General features: G+C 38.4%; 2 protein-coding genes across 2 annotated transcripts; one reads left to right on the top strand and one right to left on the bottom strand.

Moving 5' to 3' along the window:
• Positions 1–2,571: 2,571 nt before the first annotated feature.
• LOC143875799 (transcription factor bHLH93-like) lies at positions 2,572–4,404 on the top strand. The gene is made up of 4 exons (XM_077377401.1): positions 2,572–3,364; positions 3,588–3,755; positions 3,846–4,013; positions 4,111–4,404. The coding sequence occupies exons 1-4, from the start codon at positions 2,651–2,653 to the stop codon at positions 4,195–4,197; spliced, it is 1,137 nt and encodes a 378-aa protein (XP_077233516.1). The 5' UTR covers positions 2,572–2,650; the 3' UTR covers positions 4,198–4,404.
• A 1,223-nt stretch (positions 4,405–5,627) lies between these two features.
• Positions 5,628–12,565, bottom strand: LOC143875798 (Homeodomain-like superfamily protein). Its single transcript, XM_077377400.1, has 2 exons — positions 11,348–12,565; positions 5,628–6,722 (listed from the first exon to the last, which is right to left on the bottom strand). The coding sequence occupies exons 1-2, from the start codon at positions 12,518–12,520 to the stop codon at positions 5,955–5,957; spliced, it is 1,941 nt and encodes a 646-aa protein (XP_077233515.1). The 5' UTR covers positions 12,521–12,565; the 3' UTR covers positions 5,628–5,954.
• Between the last annotated feature and the right edge of the window lie 4,232 nt (positions 12,566–16,797).

The following is a 16,797-nucleotide window of genomic DNA, read 5'->3' as shown; positions in this document are numbered from 1 at the left end:
ATAAAGGATTTGCTAGGCAATTTCACGGAAAGCCATTTCGCAGCTGGCTTTTGCATGTGAGAACAGCGACACACATTAAGATCACTTTATAGAGTTTTTTGTAGCCCAAAAAGTACAGTGGGTCCATATGAATAAGTGATCTAAACCTTTCATTTTTTGGCCCCTGATGTAGACAAGGTTTAAAATTAAGGTTTCAGTACCGGTTTCGAACCATGAAAATTTGAAATTTCGGTCAAAATCTGGTACAAAACCCGAAACCAATATTTATTCAATATTAAATTCCGGCCGAAATTTCGGTGAAATATTAAATTAATATTAAAAAAAACAGATTTTTGGGTCAAATTTCGGAAAAACCGAAATTTCGGCCGAAATAAATGACCGTTTCGGTTTTTATTGATTTCGGTGTCGGTCTCCACCGAAATCCGAAATTTAAAACCATGGATGTAGATAGGGCATGCCCCAAAATGGGGATCATAGGATGATCGTAACCCTCCGATTTTTGGAGTTTTTCTTTGCCTTGCTGTACTAAAATGGGGGCGACCTATCTACGATGCGACCAAAAATCAATTTGAAATTGACCAAATCATCGGTCAATTTCACCATGTTTATTTTTTAAACAGTGTCTCATTTTAGAGGTGTTTTACAATAAAAATGGTTTAGATCATAGATTTATGCGGACTCCCCCTTTTTTTTTTTTCTTTTTTTTTTAGACATGAGCCATGAATGGGCATGCGCCATATAAATATCCCCACTTTGTAAGCTATATATTTATCAATTCCTGTTCTGATTCCCATAGAAAAGGGCGGTCCAGTTGCACGAGGCTCCCGCCATTGCGGGATCTGGGGAGGGCATACCCTTGCTTTGCAGAGAGGTTGTTTCCGTAACTCGAACCCGTGACCATCAGGCCAGAATGCAGCAACCTTACCGTTGAACCAAGGCTCGCCCTCGTTGGCATGAATAAATTTTGGCATTTTTCTTCTTTAATTCTGCCTCGATCTTTTTTGTTCTCCTGATTTGGTTCATTTTTTAACCAAACACTACAATCGGAATAAGATGCCGATTTCAGCGTCTAGAAGGCTAGGTGTGTTTCGATTGCAGAAATATATTAAGCACTAGAATCGGCATCCTATTCTAATTCTGATGTTTGGTTCAAATAAATGAACAGAATAAGGGGTGCAGAACTATAATCAGGGTCGAATTGATAGGGGGAATGCCCGTACCAATAGATAGTATTCTAATTCGGCCTTAGCCAGATTTTTATTGGAACTTTTCTTCATTCCAATTGAATAGAATAATTGGAATAGGGTGCCGATTCTGATTCCTGTCATGGTAATTTAAATGCACCCTAATCATAATATGGGATTTGCCAGCCAATTTTCTGGAAAGCCATTTTGCGGCTGGCTTTTGCATGTGAGAACAGCCACACGGTTTGACTTTTTCGCAGATTTTGTCTTATTCATTTAACTCAACTAAGGTAGCTGTTCTCACATGCAAAGCCAGCCGCGAAATGGCTATGCTCGAAATTGGCCAGCAAATCCTTCATAATACTGCCAAGGCTACTGATATTGGCACTACCACAGTTTGATAATTACACTAACTCATCTTGTCTTTTTTATTTAAGCAGCTGTCAAAGGTTATTATAGTTCCCAAAAAGCTTTCATGAGCGCATTAAAGAATCTGAGTTTGTTTAATTATTAAAACATATATGGGTAGCGGCAATATGTGTGGCCTATTACTGATGATAATGTTATATGGAATCTAGGTTTGTTCGTTAGAACCATATCCTAATGATCACTATTAGCATGTATTAAGTAAAAGCTACTCTTTACATGATAATTTGGTATAAACATCAACATTCTCCTAAAAATGCCGGGTTGGCCATTAGTACCATTATCAAACTATGGTAGTGCAGATATCAGTCCCCTAACGATAATATTAAAAAACAGAGGAAATGATACATTCCCAAGTAAAAAAAAGGGGGCGAATATATCAATTCCCTAAAAAAATGGCATACCCATTAGCATATCCATTGAGTATTTAAATACGTATTAAATAAAATAAAGGCTTGCAAGGAAAGGAAGACTCTATTGTTTTTTTTTTTTTTTTGCATTGCATTGCATAGGGGTCTTCCACAGTTCCACTAATCCCCATACAAAGAAAAGAGAAAGAATATGTTGGGTAAATCAAGCAGTACAATTAGAAACAGATTAAGGAAATAATTCTATGGTCAGTATTAAAAAGTTAAGAAACTACAAAACAATCCACCAACCCATTTGAATTTGTGAGCTAAGCCAAGATGCTGGAGATTTGTGGAATGGGACCCAACTCGGCATTTTCTCATGTACCATGAAGAGAGAGAGAGAGAGAGACTTTCTGTTTCTTCTGTTGATTAGGAAACACCAATAGGGTGCAGTAATAATCAGAAGTTATAAATAGATACAAAGAACCTGACAAGGTCTATGATGCTAACTCCATCCTTTTCGGTTGCGACAGATTTGTGGGTCAAAGTTTTCAGAGCATGGAATTAAATATCACGTCTGTTGGATTGCAAATTTCGGTGAAAAAGACATGAAATCACCCACAGAGAGAAACTGAGAGAGGGTGAAAAAGCAGATTCCATTTCAATCTTATAGGCTCTAGGTATTAATTCATGTTTAAGGTTTTAATTTCATTATTATATTGGCTATTCTGCTCTTCTATATATTCCTTCAACTTGGTGCAACTTCATTTTATCAAGGTTTCTTGCATTAGTATTCATCATTTTGTGTTGCAAAAGAGAGGGGGAAAAGTGGTGGAGATGGAGCTTGATGAACATGGGTTCTTAGAGGAGCTTATTGGTCTCAGAAGAGAAACATGTTGGAACTTCCCCACAGAAATGAATGATTTCTTCTCTAATGGAGGGAGCTTTGATTGTTTCCAAGAGAACCCAGGTCTAGTTTTACCCTATTCTTCGTTCGAAGGACTCGCCGTCTCAAGCGAACCCGTATTCGATTGCTCATTGAATGAAGTCTATTGCCCATTTGGAGATGGATTTTCATTTACCAACATTGATTCAACCTCTACAAAACTTGATAACACACAGTTTCCTATTCAAGAAGATTGCCCCTCACTTATGGAGGATGAAGAACAAATCTTTCTACTTGATGGTGATCTTAATACTTCAGAGGAGAGGATTTGTAAAGTGGAGTTGAACCAACCAACAGACATTCCAGTTTTGGACATGGGTTCATGTGTAACTAGGAAGAACAGGGTGAAAAAAGTGGAGGGGCAGCCTTCAAAGAATCTAATGGCAGAGAGGAGGAGAAGGAAACGATTGAACGACCGCCTTTCGATGCTTCGATCCGTTGTTCCTAAGATAAGTAAGGTAAGAAAACTATGCATCTCTTCATTTATGTCAATATTTGAGTTTGAACAGGACATTGTTTTGTATCTCTCTAAAGTTGTCTAAATTAATATGGTGGTTTTACTTTTCCATATTGTAACTTAGTAGCTCTTCTCTTAGAAACATCTGTTTCTCTTAGAAACAGTAAGATTATGATTCCTCTTTTAGAATTATTAGTATCTGATGTAGAAATGGCTTTGGGCAGATGGACAGAACATCCATACTTGGAGACACCATTGATTACATGAAAGAGCTCCTAGAAAGAATCAAGAATCTGCAGCAAGAAATTCAAGTGGGTTCAAATCAGTTGAATCTTTTAAGCATTTTCAAGGAGCTAAAACCAAATGAAGTCCTTGTTAGGAACACTCCCAAGGTATGATTTCTTCTTTAGTTAGAGACCCATTACCCCAAATTGAAGAACCCAACTTTTTAAATCAAGATTTGTCCAATTCTGAATTTGCAGTTTGATGTGGAAAAAAGGGACAAGGATACTAGAATAGAGATTTGCTGCACGGCCAAACCAGGATTATTGCTATCCACAGTGAACACTTTAGAAGCTCTAGGCCTTGAAATTCAGCAGTGTGTTATAAGCTGTTTCAATGATTTTGGAATGCAAGCTTCTTGCTCTGAGGTAAACCATTATAACCATTTTCTATCCTTTGTTTCATTCTCATCAAATTCAAACACTCAGTATTTTATTTGCTTCATTTCCTTCTATTATTTTTTAGGAGCTGGAGCAGACAGGAATAGTAAGCTCTGAAGAGATAAAACAAGCACTGTTTAGAAATGCAGGCTATGGAGGGAGATGTCTGTAGAAAGCTTATGAATTTTATTCAGTTAGAGTAATTTTAAGGTTTCTTTTGCAAGTCAGAATTTAGGGAATTTGAGGCACCCAGAGATTTAATAATTTGTCTTTAAATAAGGGGTTTTTAGTTATAGCTTCACCCTGTTTATGTATCATGTGTTTGATTGGAGATCTTTATTAAATGTAATGGTGGGAATGTTTGGAATTCTATACAAAACAGTACCCCACATGAGCATATCACCCAACAAAAGCCCCACAGGGTGCTTATCAACACCTAGGCTGAAACCCCACACCAATCATGCATCTACTTCAATCAGGTAAGGGTTGGATTTGCTGAGAATTATTTGAGTGGAAGATAAAGAATTCTAAGGAAATAGTGACTGAATTCAAGGGAAGATTCTCAGCTGCTATTAGTTCTCTCCATACTTGATGAAGTCTCAGAATAATTGGAAAATACCTTGAAATATTCCCCTATCTTGTGTATCTATGTTTTTTTTTTTTTTAATTAAATTGAATAATTTAAAATTCTTACTTATCAAGTAAAACCTGAAAGTTCCAAATTAAATGCTAATTTGACTGGTAATTAATCAATTTCTCATATATTATTTGTAGATGTTGTGAAAATTAAAATTATTGAACAGGGAATTGTAATGAAAACTTAACTCATACATTAACCTAGTAAATACAGCATTATCTTTTCGTGCCTTTTGTTGTATCTTATTTAGAAAAATGAGTACATATACATGGAGTATATTTACCTGTTTTTTTTTTTTTTTCAACATATTCTGAATTTTTCAAAAATTTGCACTGATGAATATTTCCGAATCTGAACTTTGTGACTATGGTTATCTCTTGTGTTTTTAAATCATAACATGAGACTAAGAGGCACATGAATTTGACAAAATAAGTATGGCTACTGTGAATTCCAAACTTGCTCTCAAACCCAGATTAATTTTCTGCAGTAATTAATCAGCCTAACAATAAGCTGACAGTTCTCACTTGGAATATCAAGTGAAATGATTGATTAAATGATAGATAGGTGATACAAAAGGGCCACTGTTTTTTCAAAGGAAATTGCCAAAGTCCTACTGGATCTCTTCAGCATTTCTAAAGCACCTCAGTTCATATCCAAATTCAAAAAATAGTTGAACGTACAACATAACACATGAATTTGACAAATTGAAGGTCAATTAACAAAGAGAGTTAAAAAAAAATTTATCTCGGCCCAATGCCATTATAAGATGCACGGTTCGATTTGCAAAGAGTTTAATACCAATAAAAATTCAAATCTGCAGACTCGCCTCTAGTTGTTACCAGAGAAGACCAAAATATCTGGCAATGACGTATATCAACCGTTTTTCCAATTTATTTGCCCATATTTTCCTCTAAAAGTAATCAAAATGAGTAAAAAAATGAATTTGTGGCCAATATATTCCTGGATATCCGATTTTATTGGTATCAGTAAAACATGGATATAACCGAACAAATCAGCCCTTTAAAACCAAGACAGAGAGTCTGTTTCTCACAAAAATCTAAGTACCAGAAATCTGCCTTTGTGTGACACAAAAGAAGTGAAAGTAGACTTCTATATCAATCTAGTACTCAACAGCCAAATTTTCGACCAAATGGTTAATGACGGGCATAAAACCCATTAGTCAAAAAAAAAAAAAAATGAAGCCAAATACAATGGCAGAATCCTTTCTATCAGTACAAAAATACATGGAATCGCACTGAATTTCAGTTACGATACATACCAAGATGAAATACCTAGAAAGGACTATCTTCACATCCATTCCCATCATCATTATCATCATCAGCATCCAAAACTCCATGCTCGCAAGCAGAGCCGGATTGGATTTCTTGAAATTGCTTGATAACATCTCTTGCGTCCAAGACAAGAGCGATCCTCGCAGCTTTAACATCCGTTTTCTGTACACAACTCTCCTTGGAACCATCTTCCGATACAACAGTGTTTGTGGCCCGAGCAAAAGCCGTTTTATTTCTCTTTGACTCTCGGCTATGCAGCTGATCAATGTACTTCTCATGCAAGGCCATGTTCTTCACCTGTTTCAGAACCAGAGGGCTAACGAGACTCGCCCTGCATGAGTTCTTGACCCCGGAAGGCATTTCCTTATGGGATGATGATATATTGTAACATTTCTGAAGAAACCCAGAAGGATTTGATGTACATTCAGCCGTTGATGGGTCTTTGATATCTGATAAAGCTTGATGAGATAAGTTTGTAGGAGTTTCGAGAACTGAGAAAAGATCTGCTTCATAGCTTTGGTCGACAAGATGATGCTTCCTTAGTAAATGTCTAACTTTTTTCTGTGCAACAAGACTTTTCTGCTTGCTGCTCCTAGGCATCTTAACATTCAGATTGAGAGGTTTGAGCACTTTACTAGCTGATAGTGTGAAATCGCCCAAGGAGGACAAAAAATTTTTGTTTGTTCTAGAACGCGGTTGAGTTTGAGGTGGAGTGACAAGTTCAGAATGGACTTTATCAAAGCAGTCCTGGGGGGACTTTCCAGGGACCTGCATGTAAATGTGTAATAAAATTTAAACATCAAAGATGGCCAGTCCAAGCAAATCACAATTTAATAAGACCTAAGAAATTGCAAAATGTCAGACAGAATATACACATTAAACACCTAAGATGGAAGTTCCAAGCAAATGACGATGTAGTAACACATAAGAAATTGCGGAATGACTGAACAAGAATATAGTCGCAAGAAATAACTGTTGCGTAGAATTTTATTTTATTTATCAAGAACATGAGGCATATATCATCAGAGCAATACGTTTAGGTACACTCTTTGGACAAAAGGGGAACGACACGGCATCCCTAGAAGAATCATGACATTGGTACCGGAATATTATTAGATATATTACATAGAACGGATGTAATTTATATCAAATGATGTCACCATAACTAAAATCCGTGAAACTATGAATTTATTGCGCAAGTTTGGGAGTGTTTCTTAGATGCAACGGCCTCACCATTCAAAGACAGTACCAGTTAAGTAGCAAGCCAGTGCACAATGACATAACAGTGAAGTACATTACTAAAAAAGGAGCAACTAAAGCAGACTCAACTCAATAATACTTCTTTATTCTAACTACTATTATCAGTATAGGTGCTTGACCAGGTAGACTATACCAAGTCTTAGGCCTCTTGGAACCTGTTGTTGAGTGATTCCAAATAAAATCAATTAAGGAAACAAATATTATAACCTTCGTCAAATTAATCCCTAAAATAAATAGCAAGAGCTCCTTAAATGTATAGTTTGTGAGAGCATCATAAGCTAGGAAAAACAAAGCCAAGTTATCATCACTTTAATTTACAATCTCCAATTCACTTAGAATCCCTGTGACAGACTTCAACTGTATGTTAATGAAGGTCATAGTTTACCATAGTATTTCAACTTCTGCACCAAAAAGAACCAAAACACTCAAAACAGTCCAGCAAGCAACATCACCATTCTGTCTCATTGAAATTGTTTTGAACACCACCACCTGCATGGAGATTTTAAGGTTAACACATGCCTCTTCCTCTGAATACCTCTTCTAGGATCGGATTCATCAAAGTTGAAAACATCATTATGTTCAGGAATAACCATTGCCACTACCACCTTAAGAATGATACCAACCATGAAGATACTAGTGAGAAGGAAACCTTGAACGATACTAGTGAGAGGGAAACCTTGAAAGTTGACCACATCACAGCAGTGTGCTAGTCATGCAACAACCACCAACAGCTACTTTGCAGCAAGGGCATTCGAGCAGCTCAAGGCATAAGAGAGTGAGAAAGCAACTAATGGAACCCAGTTGCAGTGGTGTCTTAAGGAGAAGGAACAAACTACTTATGACAAAAGTATAATGGGGGCTGGTGGCCAATGGTGGCTAGGTTGCAGATAGTGACAAAAAAAAAATTGACAGATGCAACCCACTTGAGGAAAAGGAAGTAGTACGTAAAGAACTAGAAAAAGAGAGATAAATTGAGATGGATTGCCATATCATCTTTTTTTTTTACTGATAATTTTATTGAAGAAGAAGATTGTGAACGAGATTGTCAATACAACCAGAAAATCAAAGAAGCAACATAGAACAAATCAAAAAAGTCATGGGGGAAGTGAGTCATATATCTACAATCTAGGCCTGTCAAGGCGATCCGCCTCGCTATTGGCTGATCTCCTAACATATTGGAACCGGACCAGATGCCCCACCGACCTACCTTGAATCTCCTCAATCATATCCGCGAACCTCCATGGATGAGAGCAGCTCTCATCCCTCCACCTGATAACAATGAGCGAGTCTCCCTCCATAATAAGTGCACCCAAATCATTGCTAACTATGATCTTGATGTCCTGAAACAGTGCCCTTACTTTGCCTCATTGGAGTCCTTAACCCCAACGGGGCCCAACAAAGACCACCTGATGGAGTCGGCCTCGTATCTAAGCATTCCTCCCATTCCAGCCGGCCAAGGTTACCAATACTTGATCCTTCAAAAAATTATCTTCATCCATCCTGGATGTGGAGGGGTACATTTGAGATCAATTGCCTCAACCGTTTTCTTGGTTGTCAAATCTCCCTCTAACACCGTCTGACGTCAACGCCAGAGGAAAACTTGAGGCAGAGTAAGATCCTTACCCAGGAGATGATAAGCGAGATAACTTTCATGTAGCTAAAGTGCAATCCTTTTGCTGCATTTTTTAAAGTCCGAACATTCCTCTCCTTCCAGAGGGAACATAGAGTAGCAAAAAGCACTACTTTCCTAGGCCAAGGGGTATAGGAATCCAGAAGATCAATCAGCCAATAAGGGACAGCCCAAGACACTCTAAACTCCAAAGAATGTGACTCCCCACCTCTCTGGCAATCCTGCAATGAAGTAAATATGGTCTATTGGCTAACATGCCTCCACGCATTAGGAATAGTGATCGATGATGAGCTTTATCCGGTTGTGCAGAAGATCAACCGTCAAAATCTTATCCCAAAAGGCAGTCCACCCAAACGGGCATACTCTAAGAGGTGTTGGGATGCTCCATACTATGATCAATTTCAAGGAGCGTTGGCTAGGAACAATATGGTGATAAGACTTCACACTAAAACCCAGATGAGTTCCATATCCAAACCTTTTTTTTTCACTACCCGACTTCCTAATGTAAATGGAGTCGGGTCATCCAGGCTTCACTATCAAAAAAAGTTTCACCTGAAAGTAAGCTTCCAAGACCGCTCCCCATCCCTCTCGATGTAATCCTGAATGAAGGCTTGCGAGATGAATAGGAGTTATGGAGAAAACCTACTCCACAATCACGCATAGTTAATAAAAAATTGCCCCTTTTTTGAAAAAATACGAAAATCACAATTGTTTGCCTTGCTGTTCCAAACTAGAAAAAAAAAAGCGAGTTAATAAATCACACTAAAAGAATAATTCTTGATTTCCATTTAAATCACATTTTTTAGGTCCCAGCCACCCTCACTTAGGGGTGCAACTCAGGTCGGGTTCAACCTGAAAAAAGGCGGGTAGGGCTCAGCCAACCCGACCCAAGTGAAACCCGGCATTTTTTATCAATTTTTTTTGTAAGCATAAAAACTCGGGTTGGGTCAGGTTGAACTCGGGTCCCAAGTATAGTAGAAACGATGGGAGGTGGATTTTTTTAGGTCCCAAGTCATTGATGTTGTCCTCATTATAGCTGTCTCCATCTTTAATGTACGTAATGCCCTCAAGCCTATGATTTGGATTTTGGACGACACTTCGATTTTATTGCAGACACACGTGTCGACACGACACCCATGTCCACCCGTGTCGACACTCCTCTAGACACTTTTAAATGTACTGCTAGAACTGTCGGTAACTTTATATGTATGTATGTGTATGAGTGTGACACTATTTCTAGATTTTTAGGGGTTGCCATGTCAGATACCTCGTATCTGTGTCGAAACTCGGTTCACAAATCCGTGTTCACAAATCATGATTATATGTACTTTCTATTTTAGTCGTGTCCCCATTTCTAACTTTTTGGAGTTTGCCGTGTCCGACACTTCGTGTCCGTGTCGACACGCGACACTCGTGTTCATGTCCACAAATCATAGCGTCAAGCAGATGCATTGTGCTTGACTGGTTCAAACTAGTTTGATTCGTTCAAACTAGTTTGATTCGTTCAAACTCATCATCATCCTTCTTTGTCTTCTTCCTTCTTACAAGAAGGCTTTCAAAGGCTTCCTCTAATGCATAAGGGAAAGGGGTCTTTCGAAAGGAAATCCTATTTTCTTTTATACAAAACTTAATTAAGATAAATCGCATGAATTGTATAAATAGCACGATTTACGATCGAATCATAAGGAAATGGGGAGGTATGATTTTGATGTGGAATCAGGATATGGTCAGTGTTGAGGACTATTTCACCAATGAGTTATCTACAACAAAGCAGGCCCTTAGGCCGATTTCCCTTGATTTGGCTATAATGAAGCTGATGTTCTTTGCTGCCAACGTAAACAGAAATGGTGATTGAGGGTTCCCTAGCCCAAGACCATAACTATCATTACTAAGAACACAAAAAATTGACTAAGACACACCAATCTCCATTTTCTCCATTTGAGACCAAACCCCATTTTCCTAAAGACCGCATGAGGGGTCATTCAAGTCGGCCATAAGCTTTATCACTATCTAGCTTCAGATGCCACAGACGACCTCTGACAAATGATCATCATTGGCACAGACGACCTCTGACTAATGTAATGTCAGGTAATACAAAATGAGGTATCTACAGGACAAAGCACGCGAAAGAGCTGACCCATAAAAAGCAAGCTCAACACGCGAAAGAGCTGACCCATAAAAGCAAGCTCAACAATATAGAATTATAGACAAAGCTACCAAATTCAAAACAAAACCCCATAACTTCACACAAAAAAATAACCAGATGTTCCTACTCCTTTAGTTTGATTGTAAATATCTAGTGAAAACAAAAATTCAAATCGAACTAAACAATAACGGGGAGGGAGCGTGGCAACCTCCAATATCTACAAATGAAGATGCAAAACCTTCAACCAAATGAAAAACATTGATGTTTCTCTTCCATGTTTTTTAATCCAAATGATTATAAAGGCATTACTCGAAATAAGCATGAAAATTAGCAAGAGATAAAGAGCTGAGAAAATACCAGTCTGGAAACCTTCTTCCAGAAATGAGGAGAAGGCTTAGCTGCAAGGAAAGCTCTCCGCAACGCCATTTCCTGATTGTCCGTCCACCCATTCAAATCATGACCCACCTGGCATTTACCATCTCTCCTCTTAATAATCCCAATCTCTTTACTTCCTCTCTCAGTTTTTCGCCTCTTCTCACCCCTAGTTGGAGTCACTGTAGAAACTTCAAAATCACCCTTTCTCACTTTCCCCTCAGTATTTTTCCCCAATTCCTCATCCCCATTGACCCCCAATTCTATCTTTTTCACATCGTTTCCAAAACCCATCAATCGAACTGATGTCCTCTGATCATTTCCACAATCCTCTTCACAAGAAAACCCTTCCTGAAATTCAGTTACAATGCAATCCTTGAACTGAGTACTCATTTCATGTACATCCACTGTCATAGGTTTCTTAACTTTCTTTCCATGGATTTTTCCAGCTTTCTGCGTAGGTTTCCGCAAACCCCTCCGAACCGAACAAACCCTTTTCTCCGAGAAATCAGTTAGAACACCATTCTCAAACTCATTATCTTCCTCATTCACCATGAAGTTTTTGTCTTTGGTTTTGAAATTGACACCTAAAATGACGTTTTTAACATCGGAAAACCTAGGAGATCGTCTGAGATTCTTTAAACCATCAGCCCCATCAGTTAATCTCTCTGCTTTTCTAAACCCATCTGCTAAATTTTCTTTATTTTCTGAATAAGCGATCAATCTAAGAGATTTCCTCCTAGTTGTATTCTCAAACTTGTTATCTTCCTCATTCACCGTGGATTTTTTGTCCTTGGTTTTGATATTGACACCTAAAATGATGTTTTTAACATCAGAAAACCTAGGAGATCGTCTAAGACTCTTTAAACCCTCAGCCCCATCAGTTAATCTCTCTGCTTTTCTAAACCCATCTACTAAATTTTCTTTATTTTCTGAATAAGCAATCAATCTAAGAGATTTCCTCCTAGTTGTAGTTTGTATTGTTGAATCTTGTACGGTAAAAGGAGAATGAGTTTGGGTTTTTTTGGAAGAAGAAATTGGAGAAGAGCATACCTGGTTCTTGCTTGGGATTTGTTTTTGAGTAAATCTTGGAGATCTTCTGAGGGAGGTTTGATGGGAAGTGGATTTTATATGGATGAGGGAATTTCTTTTCCCCATTTTCTGCAACTTCTCTAGGGTTTATATTTTGAAAACTGAAGCAAATGTAATGTGGGTTTTTGAAGTTTGAAGAGAGGCAAAGAGGGGGAGAATATGTAAGAATCAGGAGAATGCTAAGCCCACTCGCGACTAAGATTTATTTTCTTTATATCGAGGCCCACTAGATCCGTGGATTATGTGATGAATGAGAACTAGTGTGGGTCCACCACCAGACTACAAGGCTAGTTAGAATGCTAGATCAGTTTCACAGTAAATGTACATTTTTAGACTCCCTTTTATGCCTTCTTAATCACGACATTGTCTAAAAAACTAGGGTTGCGAAGGGTCGTATTGGGTCGGGTTGAGGGCAACCCAAACCCGACCCGGGCAACCCTTTTTCCCGAACCTGACCCGAGTACAACCCGACCCAACCTGAGTTTTTAAGCTTACTTAAAAAAGTGATAAAAAAATGTCGGGTTTCACTCAGGTCGGGTTGCCAAGCCCTCAACCCAGGTTGGGAAAACTCAAACCGAACCCGAACCTGACCCAACTTTTTTTCGGGTTGGACCCGACCCGAGTTGCACCCTTTCTAGACAAAAACTTTAGAGCTTGTTTTCGGGAATGAATATGCAACTTAGAACCTAGGGCTGCAACAGGGTCGGGTTTTTCAAAACCCTAGCCCAACCCTGGATCCCATTATCTCGGCCCTGACCCGCCCTGACCCTGAGTTAGGGCCGAAAAACCTCAACCCATGACCCGCCCTACAGGGCTCAGTGCTGGCCCTGATTTGCCCTGATTGGGCAGGGCCGGCCGGCCTGGCCCCAATTGACCCTAGTGCAAATACCTGTTAAGAGTGCCAAAAATAAACAACCACTTATCATATAGAACAAAATGATCAATAAATAGAGAAAGGGAAAAATAAGACAATATGAATTCAACAACATGACGGGCAACAGAGACAATTAATAGTAATAATCTAAAGAAACATCAATCCAAGATAATAGAAAACATTAGCAAAAGAAACATGCATAGATGGCTCAATTCTATAATAGAAAACCTAGGGTCGGGCCGGGTCACGGTACTTGAGGAGAGCTTTCCTTGGGTTACACACTTCAGATTTTCTTTGCGTGTTCAAAATGGGTCATGTTATATTCTTGTCTTAAATTATACCATTTGTGTTGTATATAAGTCTTGTATTTTGGTAGTGATTTATCACTTATGTAGATTAATGTGTGATGCATACATTGGGGGTGCAAGGATAATGCATCCCTATTGGATTTTTTGAGGCAACTGCGAAAGGAAATTTTAATTTTTCGATTTGCAGTATAAAGTTTTTCTTAATTCTTGATATATGGGGATTAATATATGATTAGGGTTGCAACTAGGGTCGAGTGGACCATAACCCTACCCACAAAAGAAATTATCTCAGGTTGGGTTGGGTCTTTTAGGGGAAAACTTAAGATTCATAAACCCAAACCTACTCGAGATAGTTCTCAGGCCGGGTCAGGCTTTTAATATCTAGCTTACTATAGTGATTAATTTCAAAGACGGTAGAAAACAACAAATCTTCACACCAAAAATCTCTAAAATTAAGTTGTTAAGTGCATAAATTTAAGAAGGAAACTACCTTTTCAAATCAGAAACCTGATCACCTCAATGAAAACAATTACATCAATTTACTTGAATATAATTTGGCATGTTATTTAATTAAGAGATATTTAAGTTAGAGTCAGGGGCTTTGGGTTTTGGGTTTTTTTATTCTTTAAACCCGACCCGACTTGGGATTGGGTGGGGTTTTTCAACTTGAAACCCAACCCAACCCAAGACCCGTGATTTCTAAACCCGACCCATGTTATTTTTGGTTCGGGTCGATGCGGTTGGGTAAAACCCAATCCAAGTTGCAACCTTATATATAATCCACGTGTTAGGGTTACAGGTGAAGTTTCTTAAATTATTTTCTTCGCTGAGAAGATAAGAATAAAAGAGAGTTTGTAACCCTAATCAAAATAATAAAACCCTCTTATCCCGTGGACAACGACACACTATCAAGCCATATAATCTTATGTTTCTTGCTTTGTATGTGTATCTTGCAGCTCATCTTGTCATTGGCTGCAAACATTGAGTTTCATCATGTTTTGAGAGATTAGAAACCTCACGATTCTCATTACTTTGTATGTTCCCATGGGTCCCCTATATCTGTGTACAGGCCCAAATAGCCATCAATAACGCCAATCAAGATCCGGGACAGCACCTCTAAAGCCCTTGGACTTTTCATGTTTGAGTGAAGTGTTGGACTAACTAAAATTATGGTTGATTCAATATGAAGTCTTGGTCGTGGCTAGACCTTTTAAGCGTATTGTATTTTGTAATCGATTGCCTTTGCTCATCCATACAGCAACAAACCACAAAAATCTCTTATTTTTTAGTGTAATCTCTTATTCTGGCACCTTCATAGAACTGCCATTAAAATCTTAATAGGTACATGTGGAAACTTCATGTAGCTCTTAAAATATTTGTGGGGTAGACCACAGGTAGCTCGAACTCTACTTTGCTAAAGAATCCAATTTCAACACCAACAATTACCAACACCCATAAAAATGCGATAAACCTACCACAAAAAACCATTATTTTTCAGTCTCCCTTATGAACTGTACCATGCAATCCTCCATGCTAATTTACTTCTCTTGGAAAAGGAAAATTGGGTCAATGATCTCTCTTTAAGGGTCCAATCTATCTTTCCATGTTAGGATATAAGATTATTAAGAGTTTTGTCTCTCTAGAACTCAGCAAGGGATTGCATATCTTTTTTCGCCCATTTAAGGTTGAAACTTTATAGTGACTTTGGTTTATGCAATGCAAAAATGGGGAAGTAATTGAGTGACGGAGGCTAAAGATTTTGATATGATTTATGTTGAGAAAATCCACCGGGCAAGTCAATTCAATCGCACACAAATTAAACAGAGAAAAATAAAATAAACACAAGCAAAGCAAGCCACAAGATGAACACCAAGATTTTACGTGGTTCGGCCATGCCTACTCCACGTGCGAGAAACACGATCTTCCATTATGAGAAAAACAATATACGAGGATTACAATGGATTAATCACAATCCCACCAACCGGCAACCCTTTCCTTGCTTCTCGACCCAAGATCATACAAGAGAATATCTTGAGAAACACCCGAAAGAAAACCCAAGAGAGAAACCCAAGAAGCCAACCTGAGGAGAACCTTCTTCCTCCTCTCTTTCCCCTTGAGGTAGCCTACACACCTCAAGCTCTTGCCACTCACTTCTCTCTTCGTATGAGAAAGAGGGTCCTTTTATATCATAGGTTTGTACAAAGGGAAGTGTTATATCAGCCCCTTCTGATTACTTGGGACACCAGCAGCAGTGTATCAATGACTGCAGAGGGGATGGTGTACTTCACGTCAGAAGGATTCAATGGAGTTGATTGCCTCGTACATTGTTGCTGGGTGTCTCAGGTAATCAAAAGGGGTGGATATATCACTTCCCTTGTACAAAACCTAATAAAATAAGTTTCAAATTTTGCTTTTACCTCTTCCCACCCAAGAAAACTATGGTGGGTGGGAAATAAGGCAAGTTTCCCAGCAATTTAGATCATTATGCTTCCAGTAATCTAAAGCTTCCTACCATTTACTTGATCTACACTTACTGATCTGGACCAACCAATCGACCGGGATCATAGTAAATGTTCCACTCGCATCATAAATTGCATTGGTCGAATCCAGAAGTGTTCATTCAATCAATGGGTAGCAAATGGGCCATTAGAACTAAGAATGGAAATGGTCCCCATTCAACAGAGAAAAACTCTTTGTGATATGATCATCTGAGTAGTGAATTTTTTAGTCCATGTTCCATCCATGGTGGGGTCCATGGTATGGAAATAAACATTAGGTCTTACAAATGAGAAAAGATATTTTCCGCCCACGATTTTCACCCTCTTTTGTTTGTATTTTATAATGAAAATGACTTTCTTTACATGAAGAAAGTAAGAAGAGGGGTTGAAATGTTGGTATTTTCAGGAAAAGACAAACAAAAGGTGTGAAAATTCAGAAAAGAGGGGAGATATCATTTTCCCTGATATAAAACAGAACCTCTCAATGGATGGACTGAATTCAGTGCAGAGACAATAACATTTGACATGAATGATCAAGTTGCGCATGTTGACGTGCTTTGGGTACCATCTGAATTATTGAATTATAGGATTATCACATGAACTAGTTTCTACAATTACAACTTTTCTTTTTTGCTTTTTCTATGGCTAAACTGCTAAAGTGAT

This window comes from Tasmannia lanceolata, unplaced genomic scaffold (genome assembly GCF_043159265.1).
Source record: "Tasmannia lanceolata isolate RefF3 unplaced genomic scaffold, GAP_Taslan_0.1 ptg000004l, whole genome shotgun sequence".
Lineage (NCBI taxonomy): Eukaryota > Viridiplantae > Streptophyta > Magnoliopsida > Canellales > Winteraceae > Tasmannia > Tasmannia lanceolata.
The sequence above is the reverse complement of the archived record's forward strand: the minus strand, read 5'-3'. Positions and strand labels throughout refer to the sequence as shown.

What these genes read in the sequence shown, in the direction of transcription:
- LOC143875798 (XM_077377400.1), bottom strand. Translation starts at nt 12,520, where the DNA reads ATGGGGAAAAGAAATTCCCTCATCCATATAAAATCCACTTCCCATCAA. An exon ending in GGAAGAAGGTTTCCAGACTG is followed by an intron (nt 6,723 to 11,347) that starts GTATTTTCTCAG and finishes ATTTACATGCAG; the next exon opens with GTCCCTGGAAAGTCCCCCCA.
- LOC143875799 (XM_077377401.1), top strand. Translation starts at nt 2,651, where the DNA reads ATGTTTAAGGTTTTAATTTCATTATTATATTGGCTATTCTGCTCTTCT. An exon ending in TTGTTCCTAAGATAAGTAAG is followed by an intron (nt 3,365 to 3,587) that starts GTAAGAAAACTA and finishes GGCTTTGGGCAG; the next exon opens with ATGGACAGAACATCCATACT. An exon ending in TGCAAGCTTCTTGCTCTGAG is followed by an intron (nt 4,014 to 4,110) that starts GTAAACCATTAT and finishes ATTATTTTTTAG; the next exon opens with GAGCTGGAGCAGACAGGAAT.